A 16,701-nucleotide genomic window follows, 5' to 3' on the forward strand; every position below is an offset into this window, starting at 1 on the left:
GGCATAACCCCAGATTCACAGACATAGGTGTAAGCAATAATTGCAATGTTTTAGTCGTCTGATAAAACATTCTGTTTTTCCAGTACATTCTGTTTTACAGTTTTAAGCCTGTTTTTTGCTAGCAAAAATTAGCATTAGCATCATAGCTGCAAATGCCCTGTCCTGACCAAGCTAGCAGCTACCATTAGGGCTACCTCCAACCTCTCATCCACATATGGTCACTTCTGGCTCAAAAAAGCCAAGATGGTGACGTCCAAAGTGCCAGTCCACAAACCAATGGGAGACATCATGGTGGATATATCCATTATTTCACACGGTCTATGCTCTAGCTTAATATTTAGCAAATTTTCTTAAGAGTACTGATCTTTTCAACTAAAGCTTGGCAAAAAAGCAAAGAGTATTTCCTTAAAGCAGACAAAAATCTGTCATGATCAACTAGCTGAACTCTTCAATGTTCTACAGTAAGGAAATAATTACCAGCAAATTCCATTAATTATAAGCCATTCTTGCCATAAAAAAAGGAGTTAGCTATTACCAGACAGTGCCCGCTGATCGGATCACAGGCACTGGCGTGTCCATTACAGTTACAACCAGCACACGTGCCAAGATAGGAGCCACCAGGGACGCGCTCGAAACCAGGGGAACACATCTCACAGGAGAGGCCTGAGTATCCAGGAGGACATCTGGGAATGATAAAAATTAGGATCATCAAGCAACTGTTTCCATAACACAGCTATGACGAGTCCAATTACAACACTACGATTTACAAACCTTCCTCATACTGTAAATAAGAAACATCTGAATGAAGCAAGCAAAGATAGTTTACAGTGGAGACGCTGATGAACAACACAAGTTGAGAGAGAGGGGAAAGACAATGAATACTGAACTGTGGGGTGTTACAGTTTGGAGCATGGCCGCCAAGCTGTCCCTCAATGCACGTTTTTTGAATTATTTCTATAGCAACAATTTCAAAAGCAGTCATTATATATGAATGATACTGTATTATTGTGCAGCACTGTTCAATCTACATACGCACACACTGGACACGTTCCAACAGGTTGCTTTAATTCTAGACTGCTGAGTGACGGCTTGTAAAGATCTCCCATCTCACTAAACCCCACCACATAATGCTGGAATCTTCCCTATTTTTTCTTACCTGCACTCTTCAACTTCCTTAGCATGACCCCGAGTGCTGAACTCCACAGTGGTGGTATCCATGACGATGTCACCGAGTCCCACGCTGACCATGTGGTTGTCGTAGATGGTGCGGATGTTGATGCTGTCCAGGTTGGCCAGTGTCATCATCAGGTCCTCCCTGGTCACGGGGCGGCCATTAGAGTGCTGCCAGTTTTCCTGAAACAAGAACAAGCAGGTTTACTGATGTATTTACATTAACTTCAAATGTATTTCATTATTATGTGCAGTGTATTTCTCTATCTCATATTTCTACATTTCTGTATTTTTTTGGAAGAACGTCTTCATGTCATAATCATAGATGTACCACAGGATTGTGCAGAATTTGCACTGTTTTTAAACCAATGACCTACTTCAGTGAATTTGATCTCCTTCTGGTTGACCACTCGGGCAGGGGTGGGGTTGCCTCTGCGGTAGACAAGTCTGCGTCCATTTCCAACCAGCATCACATCTGGCTTCTCCACAGGCTCAGACAGACCACGGGCCAACGTGTACCGCACCTTGAACTTCAGGGATCCTCCATAGGAGTCAATCTAGAAACAGATGAAAAGATTTTCATGGTAAGGTGTAATTTTTATGTAAATGTTCTGGATATAACCTTTAACATGTTTCAATTGTTTTTAATGCTGATTAAAAGATTGTGATGTTAAAAACTGAGACCTTCCCTGACTTTCACAGTTGACTATAATAGCCCATGGACTGATTTCCAAAGGATGTGACATAATTCACACTCCTAAGTGCCTTGCCTCTCTCTTCAGCTCCGCTATAGTGCCATAGTGTGCTACACTAACGTTAGCAAAGACATGGCGTCCGCTAACACCAACAAATGACCACCACCCACCGCACACACAGTCCATACACACTGTGTTTCCATTATATAGATTCTGTAGCCATGGCCAGGAGACAAACCTTGAGTTAGCACCTGGGTTTGTGCTGGCTATATTCGAGCTGCTACAGTTGCTAACTAAATGTCCACCTTGGGAGTAAGATGGACATTCAGTGAGACGGAGCTGACATCCGCTCTCCTTCCGGCTAGCTAGCTAAGCTAATTGTTTCACTCATTTGTGTTTTTATAAAGATTAAATACATAAAATCAGAAAAATAATCCTAGAGGAAACAGAGAGATATGGTTTTAGCTGGCTAATGTTAGCTAACATTAGCTAGCTTGCTGACAAAGGCAAATTGCTAGCAAGCTAATTCATCCCACTCTAGAGGCACATGAAGCCAGATTAATGCAGCGTAGCTAAGTTACTGCTAGCTGGGCAGCCAACGAGCTAACCCTAACCTAAGCTAAGGTTAGCTATGCAGCATTGCCATTGCTTCATAATGTTAGCTGATAAAGTAATTTACAAACGGCAAGCTAGTATCATGGAGCAAATGGTAAAAATAAAATACAGGAACATTACAGATAATAAAATTCTAAATATGATTTTATTTTATTTTCGAGCACCCCATTAACATACTAACGCTCAATTACATTTATTCACATGCATGTCAGGTCACTATTTTGGTTGATATCCGTTGCTCACTCGCACCTACGGAGTGCGAGAGCCAGCCAACCTCTGAGTAAATCAAATATACTTGACTCTTGACCTTGTTGCCCAGGAACTGGCGAGGCAGGGTCCAGAAGGAGTCAAGGTTGAGGAAACGGCGTGACAGGTCAACGAGCTGGAACTCCTCCATCTCTTGGTTAACAAGGAGCTGAGTGGAGGAGAGAGGAGGAGTGCCTGGCCTGGATGGGTAGGTGACATTCACTCCTGGAGGTAAGAATAACAGACTCACTCAACATGTTTTATGCTCTAACTGTTAAGACTACCCCTACACATCTTTTAAAGGTATTTCAGTTGACAGTGTATACATTGTGTTAGCTCTCTATCAGTTTAATAAGCATCAATAGCTTCACTACCTTTAAAGTCTTCCTCCTCTGTGAAACGCAGGCTGATCTGGTTTCGGTAGCGACCAGTGTTCTTGCAGGTTTTGGAGATGCCAGCACAGAAGCAGGGCACACAGCGTCCTTCCACACTGAAGTGACCATCAGGACAGTTTCCTACAGAGAACAAGACAGACAAGTTTATTCATATTCTTTTTATAAAGAGAATTAAAAATGGTGTCTGATGGTGAACCCTCAGTAAACATGAGGCGTCAGTACCTGGATTTGGATTTGATATGAGAGTCAGCACTCCATCAGGGATACCAAACACCAGGCCTTTGGCATTGATGGCCTCACAGGTGTACGCTCCCTGATCCGCCTCCTTCACATCACGAATAGTCAGAGTGCCGCGGCCATTCTCGCTGGTCATGGAGATCCTGGGAACATAGAGAAACAGCACAAATGATCACTTTTACAGTCAAAAACTAACATTAGAAGTGCATGGATTTAATAGCCAATATTCGCCTTGTTGACTGCCATCGGCCTATCAATTAAAAAAACATCCACCGATGGCAGCTGCAGATGTTTCTCACATCTTGGATGAATATATTTTTTCTCTTTTTATCATTAATATTCAGAAGAGGAGGCGCACTGTTATATAATTTTCATTTGTAAAGAGGCCCATGATCAGCCCCATTTCCAGCCCACTTTAAGTCTGTGCTTAATGGAAACATTGCATTCTATATTTATATTTTATTTTGTTGCTTTTCTAATTGCTTTTTCATTTAATTTATGTTTCACACAAAGATTTTTTTTATTGGGCTATGTATGTACTTCAGACTTCTCATTGAGTATGTAGCAGGTTAAGGTTATTTTTCAAAACAGAATTATGTGGTTGTACTCCTCTGCGAAACCAGTCAAGTTGCAGCTGCAGTTTACACCAATCTGTCCAGACTCACATGAAGACATATTCTAAAACATGGTTGCTTCACATACATCCTCAGCTCAGCAGCACAGAAGATCTGAACCACCACAGTTTCAAGATTAGTGTCACCAATTCAGTATCTGACCAAGTGTTCCCTCTTCTGTTCCTGAGTTATGTCATTGAATAATGGCCAGAAAAGTGTTTTTGCAGAACATTATGATGTAACAGCGAAGCTGACCTTTGAGGCTTTGGATATAAAATGTTATCACTTCAATATTCTATCTTATTAGACTTTTGTGTGAAACTTTGTCATAATTAGAATAGAAATTTTTGAGTAATGGCCAAAGACATGTTTTGTGAGGTCACAGTGACCGTGACCTTTAACAGTCAACCATCAAAATCTAATAATTTCATCACTGAGTCCAGGTTGACGTTTGTGCCAAATTTTAGAAAATTCCCTCAAGGCGTTCTTGAGATATCACCCTCACAAGAATGAGTCGGATGGGATGTCACAGTGACCTTTGATCACCTAAAATAATCAGTTCATTGTTGAGGTCAAGTGGATGTTTGTGCCAAATCCAAAGAAATTCTCTCAAGGTGTTCTTAAGATATCGTGTTTACGAGAATAAGATGGACAACCCCAAAAACAAAATGTCCCCACCATGACTGTCACCCATGCGGAGGCATAAATTATTTATTTATTTTTTTTTTTTAATGTAAGAGGTAATATTCAAGGTTGTTCAGAAAGCTGCATGATTAGATTTGGGCTCATTAATAACACACAGGGATTAATAACACAGAAACAAAAGGAAAAAAAAAAGTTTTTTAAACATCGGTATTGGCCAGAATTTCCCAACTGGTGCATATATATTGCAAACTATGGAGGAGGATTTATATCAACTACGGCATGGACCATAACACATCATCTGTTTCTGCCTTTCACTATAACAGTCTGCAGAATTGCTGTTACACAAAAATCCATAAAATTAAATTATAATTGCCTAACCACACACACACACACACACACACACACAGCGGACTACGCCCTGAGCGAACATTCTGATATGGCAACTTTTGGAGATGCAGCGCACCACAAATATCTCAGTAAGTAGAATCACGGGTCTGAAAAAAATTAGAGGTCAGCACAGAAACAGTGATCTAACAGGTCTGTCTGCAGTTATACTGCGGTCTCAAAGAACACTCCTCATATGTCAGGTGAGAAATGTGAAAAGGAGACAAACTAATAGTCATTTCCAACTCTGCATGGTCTGCTGTACATCAATTAAACAAGACTGGCTTTCATCAGATGCAGATGTTTTTGTTTGAGACAGCTTGGCCCAAACAGTGCAACACATGCTGTTCTGAAAGTAGCATCAACAAAACTCTACTGTTAACATTCAGATGATAAAAAGACAGCACTGTTAAGAATGAATCATCAGACCCACCTGCCGCTGAGAGGAATGTGTCCCCAGTTGAGTCTCCAGGTGATGATGGGCATCGGCACTCCAACGGCCTGACAGGTGAACGTCACCGTCGCCCCCCGTGCTGCCTGAATGGACTCCTCCGGCGGGCTTGTCACAGAGGGAGGGGCTGCAGAGTGTCAAGAAGATGAGAGCTGCTTTAACCACATTATAAATGCACATGTACAAAAAGGCTGGCATGTGACTGGAATTTGGCGATCCAGTGAAGCTCATAAATGCCTGAAAGTCAGAGGAAACGGACGGACAATTCCTTTTCAGTTCTCAGGAATGGATGCTTCACAAAAAAGCTGTGTGTCTCAGTCAACACGTGTGTGAAAAGTGCCTGCTTCACAGCAAATTAGTCACAGCCTACAAAGGAGCTCAGAGGGTGACTATAGAGAAGAGTCAAAGAAGCAGAGAGAGGGCAAGAAGTACGAAAGAAAAGAGTGAACTGCCCATGAGAGAAACATACAATAAGAGACTGTAAAACACTGTTGGTGTGAGACTTACTGCAGCCGTACTCATCAGAGCGATCAGGGCAGTCCGGCTCGTCATCACACTGGTAACTAGCTGGGATGCAGGTGCGATCGCTCAGGCACTCAAACTGCTCAGGAGCACACCTGTCGCCAGGACCCTTGGTGGCTGCAGTGGAGATTTACAACAACTTTTAATCATCATCGTAAACACACAGCATTAATTTAAGGTCGAGAGTTATATGAGAAGATCAATACCACTCTCATATCTGACACCAGAGTGGTATCGATCTTCTCATCTAAATCTGGGCAAGAAAGCCAATAAGCGTATTTCCCAAAGCGTCGGCCTGTTCCTTGAAGGTGGGCCTTTTAATGACTCACAAAAGAAAAGGAGACTTACGACAGTCTGTTTCATCTGAGTTATCCTCACAGTCGTTGTCTCCGTCACAGCGCCAAAGCTTGAGGGCACAGCGGCCATTTTTACACTTGAACTCGTTGGGCTCACAGGGAGATGGAGTACCTGTGCAAAGATAGAGGATAATAATAGTGTGTCGGTGCCTCAGAGTGTGAACATTAGGGCTGTTAAAATCAATTTCGAGAGTTAAATATATGTGTAATAGTATAAATATCAATGCTAATCGAATGCTGAAAATACTATTTGAAAGTGTAACAGCAAGCTACCTTTTGACTACAACGTTGCAAGGACCAGTGTGTAAGATTTAGGGGGATATAATGGCAGAAATTAAATATAAAAAGGTTTGTTATCTTTAGTGTGTGATCACCTGAAAATAAGAATCATTGTGTTTTCGTTACCTTGGAATGAGTTGTTTATATTTACATAGGGAGTGGGTCTTCATCTACGGAGATCACCAGGTTGCACTGACATTTTTCTATAGTGGCCCAGAACAAACCAAATACTGGCTCTAGATAGGGCCGTTTGCTTTTTCACATCTTCACCTCGGCCAGTGTAGTTAGACATCCATCCACGACAAGCAGCGTTAACATGAAACTACTTTATTCAGTGTTTTTACCGGTTAACTCACTGGGTTTGTTCATTGTAGAGAGGAGGAGACCTCTGTGGATAACTCTGCTCCCGGTAAAAACCACCTGAACAGCGAACACTGAAGAAATTTTAACTGGGAAAAGTTCAGCTGGTTGCAATCTGCAATCCTCACCCTTAGATGCCACTAAATCCCCCTAAATCTTACACACTGGAGCTGAGGACGACTCACTACATTAAATGCAATAAAAACCAAGTGCCACAGTTGCAGTGCACATGCAAAGGGATGTGTTACGCACCACATCTGAACTCATCACTTCCGTCCGAGCAGTCCCTCTCTCCGTCACAGATGTAGTCTCGAGGGATACACTCTCCACTCTGACACGTGGCTTGATCTGCTCTGCAGGGTCCAGGCGGGCTGGGGGGCCGCGGGGGCTTCCTGCCAGTGGTGGTGGTGGTGGTGGTGGTGGTAGGAGGAGTGGTGACCGGAGGGGCTGGCCGTCTTGTTTCTGAAACAAATCTCTGATTAAACTTTGCAAACACACAAAGTGGTTACTTAAAGCTGTTAAGTGAATGCGCCTCACATCCAGCCCGTACTCCATGCTATTAGCAGACAGTGCCACAACCTGCTGGCCACTCAAGCTGAAGCCACTCACCACAATTGGTCTCATCACTCATGTCTCTGCAGTCTGGTCTGTTGTCACACAGGTATTCCATCAGGATACATGTCCCATCACCACACCTGTGCTCATCTGGCATGCAGGGTCTGATGCCCGGGGTTACTAGAGATGTAGAGGGAAGGGAAGGGAGGGGGTCCAAAAGGATCAAATACATGCAAGCCAAGGCTACAGAACAGCCAATACACTACACTACTGTCACATCACAACACAAATAAAACAAAGTGAGGTGAAACACGACAAAAGAACTGCATCCTGGGCCTTCAACCATCAGGTAACTATAGCAAGTGCAACTGGACAGGTGTGCTTTGAGAAACTGAGGAGATTTTCAAGGATATACGTTCTCTGTTGGGTTTAAAATCCACTGTGCTTAAATATAAGCTAAATAAATGGATGGAGAGATGATCAGAAGAGAAAGACAGACTGGTAGATGGGAACCCTATCGTCTGAGTGAAGATAAAGTTACTATTATCCTCTGTCAGTGGACATGCCTGTGTCAGAGCTGATGAAATTGGTGTGGCTCAAAAGCTGGTTTAGATCGCAGTGAACAGAAGCATTCCTGATCAAACTCATGCCATGCAAAGGTCCTTCTTATCCACTGTGTGCTACGGGATCATAGTGAGAAGTCTACTTCACATCGGTGCCTCCATGCAAAACATTCCTCAGACCACATGACCATTGCTTGTACATGTCAAAGTAAAGGTCATCATAAAATGTCAACACCATAAAGGAAGGATATGCTCGACTGTTCTTTCTAAAGGCACTACAGTCATCCTACAGCTTCTACAGTACAGTCGGCTCAGTCACCATGAAGAGGGCATGGCAGAGTACAAACCTGGCACGGCTATAGGCTCCACTGGAGGCAGAGGTTGAACTAGAAACCAGAGGGAAACGTTAAGGGCACTGCCTACCCCTCTGGTGGGCTGCTGTAAACATACAGCAAGCTATTGTGGAACAGAGTCACTTTACGTCCTTGTTGTGTCGGTCCTCTTTGTTGAGATCTTACCTTCCCCGAGCTCTCTGAACTGAAAGCCCTGGACTGATGTGACGTAGGAAGCGATGGCTCCCTCCTTCACCACGTTGTACAGCACGCTGCGGATCTGTTCATCGTTGCTGTTGTAGTCAGAACCCACGTCCAACTCCACAAATACATCCACGCCATCCTCTCTTATCATCTTCCTGTAAAGAGCGAGAAAGGCCTGGTGAGGCTAAAGACTGTGTGGCGTGCACTGCAGATGGTTAAAGGGACAGTTCACCCCAATATTGAAGATACATATTTTTCCTCTAACTTGTAGTGCTATTTATCAATCCAGATTGTTTTGGTGTGAGTTGCTGAGTGTTGGAGATATTGGATGTAGAGATGTTTGCCTTCTCTACAATATAATAGAACTAGATGGCACTCAGCTTGTGGTGCTCAAAGCGCCAAAAAAATACATTTGAAAAACTCAACAGCAATGTCTCTTTCTAGAAATCATAATCTGGTTACTCAAGATAATCCATAATGTTGTGAGCAGAGAATCAGATCAGTGTGCTAGGTACCTTAACAGGGGTGACAATGAAACAGGGCAGTATGGATTAGTTCAATCGGTACCATCCACAACCTTTGACAATGGAAACACTAAAACAACCATTTTAATGTGTAATTAAGGCTGCTTTCAGAACTAGAGTTGTCTTGCTTTGGTCTGAATCAGGGACTACTCTTCTTACAAAGTTGTATAATTGCCTAGAGTTGGTTCGTGTTCTCACGGCAGCATTTACAAACGGACCAGATAAAGTTTGTTAGAGTAGAGTTTGTTTGTAACCACCTCTTCAAGAAGGTCTCTGTCCGGTTGTGGTCACACATGCCCAAAAAGCCGCGCTTAGGGGGCAAACAAACTTGAGTTCGATTGAACCGAACCAAACAGGGCAGGTGTGAAAGCACCCTAACTGAACCCAAATGAACTGAACTGCTTGGTGGAAACGAGGCCGTAGTTCCTACATGAAACTGCTCACAACAAGGTCTGTGGATTATCTTGACTAAACTGGTCATGACTTCTGGGAAGAGACATTGCTGTTGAGTTTTTCAAATGCATTTTTGGCGCTTTGAGCACCACAAGCTGAGTGCCATCTAGTTCCATTATAGAGAAGGCAGACATATCTATGGCCTACATCTCCACATCTCACACAGAAACATACTAGATTAATAAAAAGCAGGAAAAATATGCATTTTTGATTTTGGGGTGAACTTCTCCTTTAAAAAGGAAAGCTTGTTAGAGGTAAAGTTTCTCTTTGGACGTCCCTTTGTGGAATTACTCATTGCTGATGAATTACTGACTGTAGGCCGACACTGTTGGCCTTGTGCAGTTTGGAAAAAGAAAAGAAATATCACCTGGCCAGAGTGAGACACCCAGACAGCAGCCGCACACAGCTGCAGGGTATCTACTCTGGATGTCACAGGGCAAGATTTAAAGGATTGGTGTTCTTACTTAATGAGGACCACGCTGACTGTCTGGACACCTGGAATCCTGTTGTACTCCGACTCCAGCTGCGGAGGGAAAACCAGACTTGGTTAAGATGAAATAAACCTGCGTCTTATTTTCAGACATAAGGTCACACATACTTAAATCAGCAAAGTCATAAATAACATGCCTGAGCCTTATAAGGTAAGCCTTGGTGTACTGTACATGACTGCTATTCAGTGGAGTTTATCCTGTGAGAGTACGACGTACCGTGTCCACCACTGCTTCAGAGATCTCATTAAAGGCTGGAGAGAAGATGTCCTCGAGCTCGGGGCCGTAGACAAGGGAGTTGGTGAAGTTGACGAGAGCTCTGTAATAAACTAGAAACACAGGGAAGGGAGGAGAATCTGTCAGCTAAACCACACAATAACACACAACGACCACAGGCTCAGCATTAACGTCCATCTGTTGCAGAGTTTAGGTATTATAAGCCAGAGCCAAGATTAAGTGGTGAAGTTTATTAAAGACGATTTGATATGGGATACTGTTTGAGAATTATTTCCCTTTGCAAAGGCTTTGGGTAAATGTTTTACAAAGTCTGAACTGAAGAGCATGACTGTGGCTTAAATCAGAGCCACATACAAATTATGGCGTCTATTTCCATATCTCAGTTGTGGTCGAGTCTGCACTAAAACCGACAACTGCAGCGCTGCACCACACATAGGCCCCAACAACAGGCACAAGCTGACACTCTATCCTCACATACTCAAATACAACCATGAAATTATAATATCAATGAATGCATGTCTTATTGTCTGTATCTCTGTGAGTCACAGACACATGGAGACACATACTCACAAATAGTGGTAGACAGATAAAGCGCCTTTGTTGCAAACAGAACCGACCACACTGTCTGAAATCAATGCAAACATTCAAACACGCAGTTCGTGGATATTAGCCAAAATAGCAGGGTCACAAGTCTGCACCAGATCCCCTGATTGAACGCTGATGATATCAGAGAGTTGGAAGGTAAGTGGGAGTTTGAGTCAGCATCGCTACTGTGCCAGCGGCTGCAGAGGAAGAAGAAGAAAATCCTCTGTGAATGACTGTAGAAGGGGCCCTCAACATTCCCTCCACTTGTAGCAAGTCAAACACATCAGGCCGGCAGGCAGCAGAGCAGCAGAGGGGGCTGCAGCAGGAACTGTATCAATGGTCTACAGAGAGGCTGCAGGAGCTGGTCTGACCGGCTGTCAAACATCTAGGTCAACTAGATGAACGTAAGGAACTCTGAATCATACAGAAGCTGCAATTAGGTCCCTTTTTTTTAACTTTCACTTTCAGAACGTTAAAAGCAGCTGGTTGGATTCAGATCTACTGAGTTCATTGTCTCTGCTCAAGTGTCCCTGAGTGAACCCAGAAAAATACTAATTTGCTTGACCTTGCCTTCTAATCATTCTGAAGAAATGTGGTGATGAGAAAGAGGCAACGTTCAATCTCTTTTTGTACTCTGACAATAGAATTCTCTTCTTCTTCTCCTCATCTAGCCCTCAAATTGCCCTGCATACGAAAAACTCCACCCATCTGCCACATATGTGGGTCAGACTGACCATTAAGTGGAGACACTACAGGTGAAAACAGTATTTTTATGCACTGGTCCATGATGAGATTTTGGGTTATTTTGCTTCTATAACAAGTTTTCTTTCAGACTAGCGCAGGGATCGGCAATGTTTACTATTACAAGAGCCATTTTTGGCCAAAAAGGAAAAAAAGTCTGTCTGGAGCTGCAAAACATATTTGAGCCAGACATATTTTAAGTCTAATCTAGCCTATGTACATTATTGTTAATGGCGGCATGGTGGTGCAGTGGTTAGCTCTGTCGCCTGGTTCAAACCCAGGGTGGAGGAGCCCTTCTGTGCAGAGTTTGCATGTTCTCCCCGTGTCAGCGTGGGTTTCCTCCAGGTACTCCAGCTTCCTCCCACAGTCCAAAGACATGCAGGTTAATTGGTGACTCTAAATTGTCCGTAGGTGTGAATGTGAGTGTGAATGGTTGTCTGTCTCTATGTGTCAGCCCTGTGATAGTCTGGTGACCTGTCCAGGGTGTATCCCACCTCTGGCCCAATGTCAGCTGGGATAGGCTCCAGCCCCCCCGTGACCCCCAACAGGATAAGCAGTTGAAGCAAAATTAATTAATGAATGAACATTACTAATAGATCTTAATGAGCATTCATGCATACATGTATGTTTTAGCACATGGTGGCTATTCTGCAGTGGGCTATTTATGGTTATTTGGTGTTCAACTTTGCAGCATTGCCGATGAAAGCAAATGACTTTGTCCACACAGTATTGAATTCTCTATTTTCCTCTGAGTCTTTTCCGTTTTTGGATTTGGAATCCACAGCTAGCCTGGCTAGGGAGACTCAAGACAACTGTAGCCATCACTAGTGATGTCTTTAAAGGAAAAGGTGCCAGGTCACAGACGTACGACACATTTTAGTCGACAAAAAGTTAAAACTTTATTAAAAAATCGGTGTATAGGCTACACATTTTTACAGTTGAAGAACGTAAGACTCACTTAAGGCCTAAAAAATAAATGAAAATTAGTATGTTAAAAAAATAACAGTTATTCATTTTCCATATTATTGTCTGTCAAAGCCACAGTGAGCCACGAAAGAGGGGCTAATGAGCCACATGCAACTCCAGAGCTGCAGGTCACCTATCCCTGCACTGGTGGAAAGAAAACATCCAAAATTAACATTTAGATGTTTATTTTAGTTCAGATTTCTGTTCTGAAAATGTATGCAAAAAGCACATACTTAAAAAGACAGTGCCTCATTTGCATATTAAACATAACATTTCAGAAAACTTGTAATACAAAAAAATATTGTCTTAATGTCAGCAACCAACTGGGGAGGTTTCATGGTGATATCTATGGGTTAAATTTTTTACCCTATTGCCCAAAAATGTATACAATTTTACAGTACATATCTTTAAAGGCCATTTTCTCATTTTTTTCCTCACACTGACCCAAAAATCTCTACTTCAGAAGCACTTAAAAACACCAAAATTTCCAGTTTCATTGCTATCTATATCCTCGTGGTTTTTACAAATGACATTTTATACCTAAAAACATGGCGAAAAGTCCCTCTGTAAACCTTTGACTCTCAAAATGAAAAAAGAACCTGGTTTCACCAAATGTTAAGATTTTTATTCTGGATTTTTCATTTATTTATTTTTTTGAAATTATCATATATTCAATTACACACTGCCTCATTTGCATGTTTGAATATAAAATTTCAGAAATTTTGTCATACCCAAATAATTGTCTCAGTGTAGGTAATGAACTGGGGAAGTTCCATGGTGATACTGATTAGTTAAAATTTTTACTCTATTGACCTGCAGTGTCACCCTTTACGAAAAGATTTTTACACAATGTATCACGATGTCATGCTGATTTATTTAAATGCATTGGTATGCAAACCAGTTTTGTACAATCACACCTTACAAAATAAATGAACATAAGGTTCACACTTTAATGGGGCTAACACTTTGTATGGGACACATCTATATCAGTGCCAGTTTCAATCCCACATCTCAGAAGCCTTTGGCCTTTTATAGGAGCAGTTGTTTCCAAATCTGTATTAACTTTTGAGCATTATAATGTTGACATCCCAAAACAAAAAAGGGATTAACTCTAATCACTAATCAATTTTTCCACTCCAGTTATAGATAGACTTTGTAAACATAGCTGAATATAATTATCTGTATACAACATCTTGATGAGCTATCTGAGTAACTCATTATCAACAAAAATATCAGCTGTATTATTATAATCCCAAAGTCACAGGCTTAGCCCATGAAACTTAAAATAGCCCAGGCCCACAGGGTGCCGCGTTCTCACACTCCTGCCAACACTTTGTTAGGACGGGCCTGCCAGCCTCTGATTTCAGACTGGGTTTAGGGAGGAAGTCAATATTTGTACTGTTTCTTGCAGTCAGATGCTACTTACCATGCCAAAAGCAAAGAGTCATGTTCTAAATAGGCAGCTCCTCAGCCTCTAGTTACAAACATATATGCCCAAATATGTGCAAAACAATAAACCTGCTAACACACACACACACACAGCAAGCAGAGAAAATACCAACACTCTTGGTGTAAATTGCTATCTTCCTTTCCTTTCTCCTTGGATAATCATGAGACATTTGGACCCTATCAGACATTTATCATGCTCACCAGGGGCTACTGAAGTTAAAAGTTTAAGATGCTAAATATGACATTCAGAGTCGTGGCTGATGTTGCCTGCACACGGCTCTCACCTCTGATGTCACAAGCAAACATGGAGGTGGCTGAGCCAAAATGGTGCTAACAGGGCTAACTGTGCTAACAACAGCAACAGTGCTCACAGAGCCAACCGTCATGGCGGGCTAACAGCTTCAAGGAAACAGACCTGCTGGCCCAGTTAACAAAACAAAGTACAGAGAAGCTCAAACTACAACACACACAGAGGGAGTGTGACTTTATTCTCTGCTCAGGACGCTTTTACTCCACTTTATTTTTACTAGGGATGTCAGTTTCTGTCCATTTTGCTTCCGATTGTCTCACTCCCATTACGTGGTAACTAACCAGTTAATTTTTAAGAAAAAGGACTGTCCCATCTGGACGTGGTGAAATATTAATGTTTTGTGATGTAATGTTGCATTTAATGTTTATTTCTTTGGGCTGACAGACAGCTGGCTAACCACATTAACATGGTTAGCTAACATTAGCCTTGGCCTCTCTGCACTGCGCACCTCCTCGAGTGGGTAGGAGCTAGCTAGCAGCACTGCTCATTCGGCTGGTAACGCTGTCCTCGTGGTGGTATGACATTGGTGGCCACCCTCTGGTGCCCCCTCAAGCCTTGGTGAATAAGTAGCTTTATTTTGAGCCACTAGACCCCTTTAGCATTTTTAACTACATTAGCACCACTGACACTGCTAACAGTGCTAACACAGCTAACAGTGATAACAAAAAGTGTGTTTGTAAATCTCTCTCTCTCTAGTCTTCCAAGCACTCAAAGAGCTTTTTACACTATGAGCCACATTTGCCCATTCACACACATATTAAAACACTGGTGGCCGAGGCTACCATACATGGTACCATCTGCTGCTCAGTAACCATTCACATGCACTCACACACCGATGGAACAGCCATTGGGAGCAACTTGGGGTTCAGTATCTTGCCCAAGGATACTGCGGCATGTTGACTAGAGGAGCCAGGGATCAAACCGCCAATGTTTCGCCAATCAGCCGCCCTCACGTATTTCTACAAGAGTTAACGAAATATTAAGTTAATCACGCGTTCACTCCGCTTGGCGCTCTGCTGCTCAGATAAAGTAGTGTTCTGAACAACCAAATGCTACAATCGCCCCGAATTTACAAACAGTCTAGTTTGTGCAGTGTGCACCCATAGATAACAATGCTAAAGGGTGACCTGGTGGGAGACCGAAGGGTGGGCACCATGTTTCCATAGCAATGCTGTTGGGTGAGGACGATACGCTGCTAGCTAGCTCCCACCAGATCTGGGTGGTGCAAGGTGCAAGAAACTGAAGAGCAGAAAATTAACCTACAGGCCAGTCAAAAATATTCTCGGACATTAACTGATTGAACAGTTGTTTGTTGCTATATCAATGTTTGCAATCTTGAATATAGAGCATTTAAAGATTCTGTGTCTCACACTCCAGCTGTGTGTTGTCTGTGTTAAAGGCCTGTGGGAAACTTTGCCTCCTTATGCTCCACTGCCTGAGCTTTGGCTGGTAAACAGCTGTCCTCTTTAAACACTGCTAAATTCTCTTTCCTCACACACAGCACTGGCACTCCAAGACATCCCATTCCTGGTGAGGAAAAGCCACATTTATGACAAAGTAAACTGAGCGCTGCCTATGAAAACACACAGCGAGGTGAACATGTAACGACAGAACTGCAGGCATTAGCGCTGCCTGGCAGGGTGCCTGAATGCTTGTTTTACAGCCTGTTACTGTCAGACCTGTAGGAATAATTGTTCAGCCTGAATGTGGACCCAGAAGACAGGCAACATCAAAGTTAGTCATCAAAGCGCCTCATTTGACCCGCATATAATCTAATCACTTGAGTGGGTCCTCGCCGCCGGGTCAACAGCAGCCCGTAGCCCCAACTCTCTCTGAGCTTGCCGCTTTGACGTTACAGACTGGCGAGTGTGGGACTGCCGCCGCCTCAGATCCTTTGATTAGAGTGCCGGGTTGTGCCCGGCTGCTAACGAGCGGCTCTTTTACTCCAAGACCCCATTTTCTTGTGCATCACTCGCTGCTTCCAGCGGGAGGGGGGAAATCCCCTCGTCAAGCACCGCCACCATCAAGAGTGATGAAACTGTCAGAGTGCAGACATGCAAGTGGGATGAAAAAAAAAAGTGGAAAAATAGCATTCCACACTCTTAATTCACAAACTTATTTAGCTATTAAAGCTGTTCAGCAGAACTGTGGTGGCTTTGTGCAATGGGCCCCCGCTGAACACATGAAGGCCTATACAGAAGACAAAGACTTGATTGAGCAGTGAGCCCGGCCTGTCCTTTAAAGCCCAGCCGCTTTGGGCTCGACCTTCAACCCCCAAGGCTGTGCCCACGGCATCGTCCCAGCACCACCCGAGTCACTGCGAAA

At 43.0% G+C, this 16,701-nt stretch overlaps 1 protein-coding gene across 2 annotated transcripts in view; it reads right to left on the reverse strand.

Annotated features, from left to right (window-relative positions):
- Positions 1-16,701, reverse strand: part of hspg2 (heparan sulfate proteoglycan 2) — a 166,327-nt gene that overhangs the window by 83,598 nt on the left and 66,028 nt on the right. For both annotated transcript variants that reach the window (XM_050064829.1, XM_050064830.1), the window contains exons 4-17: positions 10,308-10,417; positions 10,065-10,123; positions 8,606-8,778; positions 7,579-7,704; positions 7,222-7,431; positions 6,323-6,442; positions 5,960-6,091; positions 5,435-5,579; positions 3,344-3,501; positions 3,101-3,241; positions 2,788-2,951; positions 1,548-1,727; positions 1,157-1,353; positions 536-683 (exon numbers count right to left, since the gene is read on the reverse strand). In XM_050064829.1, the coding sequence (XP_049920786.1) occupies positions 536-683; positions 1,157-1,353; positions 1,548-1,727; positions 2,788-2,951; positions 3,101-3,241; positions 3,344-3,501; positions 5,435-5,579; positions 5,960-6,091; positions 6,323-6,442; positions 7,222-7,431; positions 7,579-7,704; positions 8,606-8,778; positions 10,065-10,123; positions 10,308-10,417 (2,063 nt within the window). The remainder of the gene's footprint in view (positions 1-535; positions 684-1,156; positions 1,354-1,547; positions 1,728-2,787; positions 2,952-3,100; positions 3,242-3,343; positions 3,502-5,434; positions 5,580-5,959; positions 6,092-6,322; positions 6,443-7,221; positions 7,432-7,578; positions 7,705-8,605; positions 8,779-10,064; positions 10,124-10,307; positions 10,418-16,701) is intronic.

This window comes from Epinephelus moara, chromosome 16, assembly GCF_006386435.1.
Source record: "Epinephelus moara isolate mb chromosome 16, YSFRI_EMoa_1.0, whole genome shotgun sequence".
NCBI classification, from domain to species: Eukaryota; Metazoa; Chordata; class Actinopteri; order Perciformes; family Serranidae; genus Epinephelus; species Epinephelus moara.